This window comes from Rhagoletis zephyria, unplaced genomic scaffold (assembly GCF_001687245.7).
Source record: "Rhagoletis zephyria isolate East Lansing unplaced genomic scaffold, Rhagoletis_zephyria_1.1 Rzeph_scaffold_11960, whole genome shotgun sequence".
Taxonomy (NCBI): Eukaryota; Metazoa; Arthropoda; class Insecta; order Diptera; family Tephritidae; genus Rhagoletis; species Rhagoletis zephyria.
Genome location: NW_016169034.1, coordinates 12,681 through 18,162, shown reverse-complemented (window position 1 = coordinate 18,162; position 5,482 = coordinate 12,681). Strand labels below are relative to the sequence as shown.

General features: G+C 36.0%; 2 protein-coding genes across 2 annotated transcripts; both read right to left on the bottom strand.

Annotated features, from left to right (window-relative positions):
• Nucleotides 1-2,656: 2,656 nt before the first annotated feature.
• On the bottom strand, nt 2,657-3,589 carry LOC108377348 (uncharacterized protein C6orf203 homolog). The gene is made up of 3 exons (XM_017633605.1): nt 3,183-3,589; nt 3,055-3,127; nt 2,657-2,995 (listed from the first exon to the last, which is right to left on the bottom strand). Exons 1-3 carry the CDS (start codon nt 3,515-3,517, stop codon nt 2,792-2,794), a joined length of 612 nt encoding a protein of 203 aa, XP_017489094.1. The 5' UTR covers nt 3,518-3,589; the 3' UTR covers nt 2,657-2,791.
• A 71-nt stretch (nt 3,590-3,660) lies between these two features.
• LOC108377347 (uncharacterized) lies at nt 3,661-4,711 on the bottom strand. Its single transcript, XM_017633604.1, has 2 exons — nt 4,559-4,711; nt 3,661-4,507 (listed from the first exon to the last, which is right to left on the bottom strand). Exons 1-2 carry the CDS (start codon nt 4,648-4,650, stop codon nt 3,667-3,669), a joined length of 933 nt encoding a protein of 310 aa, XP_017489093.1. The 5' UTR covers nt 4,651-4,711; the 3' UTR covers nt 3,661-3,666.
• Between the last annotated feature and the right edge of the window lie 771 nt (nt 4,712-5,482).

The window sequence follows — 5,482 nt, the reverse complement described above, 5'->3', positions numbered from 1 at the left end:
CGTAGGTTCTTAGTGGGTTTGTACGAAAAGGTAACTAGCACAACTAAAAGTTTGATATTTTCACCCGCTAACCAGATAATAATTTCATATATTTATTTTATTTTAGCACTTATTAGTTATAAAGTGTTTAACAAATTTCACTCAAACCATACAATTATCCATAATAAAAATATCACGATTTCCGCGTTTCCCAAATGTCAAATAAGAATGGCTAACCGCAGGGTTGTATTGGATAAGCAAGAAATACATGCATAATCCATGGTTAAAGAATAGCACTTCACCTTTTCTGTAATTTCGAAATAAATCTACCTGAGTTCCAATTGTAACTTAAGTTACATTAACGCAAAGCCTCTTTTATTTCTGAACTATAACTGATGTAAAAGTCCATATGCGCAACCACGTTCATATGCCGAATTGGAACTTAGTTGGGCAAATTGGACATTTCCATCAATTATAATTTACAAATAAAAGAGGCTGATGCTTTGCATTAATGCAACTTAGAACTCAGCCTCTATTTGAAAGGGCTAAAATAGGGAATCAGCTAATTATTCCAGGGAATTTTTATAGCATAAAAACGTGATCACGGTGGCACAGAGAAGAAACATAACTTTTCCTTGAGATTTGAGAATAACAAGCACAACAAATTTGACGGCTAATAATCTGAGATTTACCTGTGTAAACGGGGTGATTAAAAAACGAGCTTTGATTGAGATAATATTGATATGTGAACATAGTTTAAGTGTCGTTCGGCGTGAATTTCATACCAATTACTAAAATATTCGAACACAAACCACTTCTTCATAATCCTGTGATTTTTTGCGATTTTGTCTTGCCTCTTTTTCTCAAATTAACCAAGACGTGACCGAATTGTCCAATTTACTGTTAAATTCACTGTCTTCCAAAAATCAAAGACAGTTACGAAGACAAAGAGAGAAGTGTGAATACATTAGTAAAAAGTGTGCATATATTGCTATTGTCTTCGCAAAATTGTCCTATATCAACCATCCTCCCCCCCCACCCCCAAGTTATAGACCAGTTATGCATACTTGTACTGCTGTACCATTTTTACGTTAAGCACGTTAAGTGCTATGCGTTGGGCAACCGCTTACATACAAAGCCCATTTAACAGATTCGTATGTGACAAGTCTCACGTAAAGCAAAGAATGCATGAAGGCTCCGTTATGCATACTTGGCATGGCTTGAGAGCTGTCACATAAGAAATCTGTTAAATGAGCCGCGCGTGTAATCGGTTATCGAACGCACAGCACTACATACGTAGAAGTCTAGGCTCTGTTATGCACACTTGGCATTGCTTGAGAGTTGTCACATAAGGAATCTGTTAAATGAGCTTCGCGTGTAAGCGGTTACCCAACGCACAGCATTACATATGTAAAAGTCTGTTGGTTTTTGATTTCTACGTAAAAATGGTATAGCAGTGCATGCAATGCCAAGTATGCCTAACAGAGCCTTCTGTTGGTTTTTGATTTCTATGTAAAAATGGTATAGCAGTGCATGCAATGCCAAGTATGCATAACAGAGCCTTAACAGAGGCTATTATGCATACTTGCACTGCTATACCATTCTTACGTATAACCAAAACCCAACAAAATGCTACATGTTAAGTGCTAGACGTTGTGTAACCGCTTACACGCAAGGCCCGTTAACAGATTCTTATGTGACAACTCTCATGCAAAGCTAAGTATGCATAACTGTGAAATTAGTTCTGTGGAAGTTTCATGCACGTGTACTTAGGCATGAAATATCGGCGATAGTATCGATACTCAGGACCATCGATAGTTTGCCATCACTAATATTAACTTGAACAGGGATGTTGCGAATATTTGCATACGCATTCATTATGCGAATGATTCGTATTATTTTACACATTCGAATCAAATGATACGAATGTTTTGCGAATGCGAATGTGTAAACGAGCATAGAGTCCACTCTACTATTATTGAAATGGCTCTAAGTCTGTCTAACCAGGGTGCGGAAAACAACCGGTTTTTTGTTTCAGGCGCTAAACGTTTAAGTAGTATATGAAGCAACATTGATGGGCCTTCAACAAGTACTCCTAAAATTCTAACAAGCAACCTAGAAATAATTTTAGATTCCTCCAGCGAAAGCTTGGATGTAGAATCTGGACATAAAAAATTTGAAATTAAAGCTCAATTGAAGGCCTATCTTAAAGAAAAACGAGCTCATCGCGGTGGAAAACTAAACTTAATACAAGTTGACAGATCTGCCCCGCAAATATTTGAGCGCTCCACCTGACAGCGTTTCAAGTGAGCAATTGTTCAGCGCATCCGGCCTTATGTACGAGCCTCGTAAGAAATTGCCTCATGGGAGAAAAGGCAGCAAAATAAATTTTTTGAAATATTATATGCCCCTTTTGAACTTTGACTAGATTAAAACACTGTATAGATTTTTTATTAATGTTATTCCTAACATTCGCATTCGCATATTCATATTCCGAAAATTCGCGTTCGCGTTCGCAAATATTAAAAATATGACATTCGAAACATCCCTAGATTGAACATATTTTAGTTAACGCTAAATTATGGCAATTATATAATAAAACTTAAATGTCACTACATATCTATTTTTTTCTATAATCCTGTATTTGCATAATTTTCATGTAAACTTGAATGCCGCGTAAACCTCGTAAATGACCCGGTTTAGAATACAAAAGTAAGTTTACGAGGTTTACTTGCTTACGAGACATATTCGCATTTAGATGAATACTCCTATTATAAAAAATAAATAGAAATTTAAATTAGTTTACATTGCGTCAGTGCTGCACAGCATCTGATGACTTGTAGGCATTAGCACCTGAGTAATTCTCTATAAGTAGTGATTTATAACGCCGCAATTGTACGACAAAGCCTTCCTCACGCTCACTAACGTCGAGCACAACAACACGAGACACCACCAGATGAGTTGGATTCGCTTGACTGAAACCACGTACTACGTCAATCTCATCTCCCACATTAAGCTGAAAATGAAATCTATTTTAGAAGGAAGCATAAAGCATAAGTATATTTTAAGTCATACTTGTACACTTTTCTTGTTCACTTTTTTGCCATTAACACGTACTTTACTTTCATAGAAAATAGCCTCTACTTTGCTGTAAATATACATAGTACATTGAAAACGCCCAATTAGTATAATGAATAACTTACTTCCTAGCCATTCCTAATCCAGCTTTAATTACCAAATCAGCTCTCAATGAATTGACACTTGTCTTAAGCACTTTGGAATCTCTTTCATCTTTAAATTCTACTCCACTCTCATCGTCACTATCACTTTCATCGTCCCGTTGCCTAGATTTTTTGCTATGCTTCTGCAATATTTGTCCTGTATGTATTTGGAGAATAGTGTGGGGCAAGTGATTATACCATGTTTTAGGCGCGGTATCTGTATTTTTTTGACAAACCAAGACTGCCGGCCGCACCGCATTATTTTGAGTAAAACTAATTATTCTATTAAATGTTTTTACATTTCTTAACTTTATCATTTTTGATATCGAATACGTGCTGCCTAAATGAGATACTATAGAAAATTGTTATGAAAAACTATAGTCCAACATAACCTTAAAATAAACAGCTGTTGAACAGGGCTGCCGTGTTAATGCGTTGTAGGGACAACGAAATTAAGCCAAAATGTTTAATTCTTCTTTTGTTTATTCTTTTTTTGGCGCTTCTTTTTTGGTTTTTTGTTTGGATTCGCTTGTATTTTGTGTACCGTTAAAGGCTTATACATTTCTGGAAGAAAATCGTCGGAATCGCTCGAGGTCAAATCATTACTTTCATCATTGCGGTTTGGTGTACCTATAACGTGTTTGCTTTTCTCTTCATGTTCGGACGTAGCTGGTTTTTTGGTTTTCTCTGCAACTTTTCGTAAAACATCTTCCAATTTCTGTTCATCCTCTGCCAAGTTTACTTTCTCAACGTCCATAACATCCGAAAAGGATATAAAATCTCCTCCCCATTGCTTATTTGTATTTTCTATCGTGATCATCTCTGTCGCATTAGGAAGTGCTTTGCATTCAAGTTTAGTAGCTGTTTTCCTTACCAGTTTAATTCGTTTCGGGATTGATCTTGCTATCTTTGTATTCAGGCGCTTTGTGCGCGATTCAATCCAATGAATAAGTGTATCTAGCTTACTCACACGCATTTCCTCCAATGTAGGTAAAACTAAGGCAAGCGCACGAATACCAAAAACGTCTTTGGTAAATTCCTCTAATTGGCTTTGTACATAAACAGGCACTGTGGCATCTTTAGCTTCGACATTCCGCGCTATTAGTCTCACCAAAAATCGAGGTTGAATGGTCAAAGACAACAAAACACAAGAACATTTCGAGTTATTGATAGCACGCAAACTACTCTCCAATCCCAATCGAATATGCGCCGAAGTAGCGAACTGTTGTGGCCTTTGATTGCTGTTGCTGATGGCATCACTCAGTAACTGTTGGAGCTGCTGCAATTCTTCATCATCCAATGCTGGACTGAAAGTGTTATATAGTAAATCTTATTACAGAAAATATATTGATACCTACCATTTATCCTTGTTTGGATTAGCCAAGATTGTTTTCAATTTCGGTAAACCCTTCCGTTTTCCCTTTGTTTCCTTCGGTTTATTGTTACTCATGATAAACAAATGGAAAAATCTAAAAACATCGAAAAATGCGATCTCCACGTTTTTGATTAGAGATCAGCTGATCATTAACAGGCTTGCACTGAAGAAATTGAAAAGAAGAAATTTGGTATCGAAAAGTATTGATAACTTTCTAAAAAATTCAGTGAATAATCGATTGTACGCAGAGATCTGTATTAACCTTATATAAAGTTCGTTCTATAACGGCCATGCCAGATATAACTTCTGCTTCGCGTTTCACGAGTATAGTGTAAAAATTTTCCCTAGGCGCACATTGCTTCTAATGAATATGAAAGGTAATTACCGGGTAAAAATTAAAATAACTGGCATTGCATAACTTCGATGAAAACTATTTTACTTTGAGGCTGGGGTAAAGCTTTATTTTATAATGTCAGTAATGGATTCATTGTTTTATACTTATATACATACAATATATGTATTACAGTTTTTTTCTATACAAATAAATATTAATTTAAAATAGAATAAAAAATTAAAATCTATAATTAATCTAAGGTAGGCATAACGTCAGTGTCGTAAGTAAATGTCATAGGCTTCATTTGGGTATCCTCAACCGTAATACTATTTGTATCTGCAAAGCCGTCTGATCTTTCAGCTTCTATTGTTGAAGTTTCTATGATTTTAGCCTCTTCGACACTATTATCGACGACCAGTTCATAAGGTAAGGTGTTTTGAATATTATAGTTTAGGCTGGTAACAGACCGATCTTCCGATGAATCCGTTGTACTACTTTCGGTACTAAACTCCGTTACCGTTAGTGTTGTTAGATTACTAAGATTGAACTCAGTAGCGTCTGAACCCATTGTAG

Coding starts and splice junctions, on each gene's coding strand:
- LOC108377348 (XM_017633605.1), bottom strand. CDS start 3,517: ATGATAAAGTTAAGAAATGTAAAAACATTTAATAGAATAATTAGTTTT. Junction 3,128..3,182: donor GGATTAGGAATGGCTAGGAA/GTAAGTTATTCA, acceptor GTATATTTACAG/CAAAGTAGAGGCTATTTTCT. Junction 2,996..3,054: donor TGAACAAGAAAAGTGTACAA/GTATGACTTAAA, acceptor TTTCATTTTCAG/CTTAATGTGGGAGATGAGAT.
- LOC108377347 (XM_017633604.1), bottom strand. CDS start 4,650: ATGAGTAACAATAAACCGAAGGAAACAAAGGGAAAACGGAAGGGTTTA. Junction 4,508..4,558: donor AATCCAAACAAGGATAAATG/GTAGGTATCAAT, acceptor TAACACTTTCAG/TCCAGCATTGGATGATGAAG.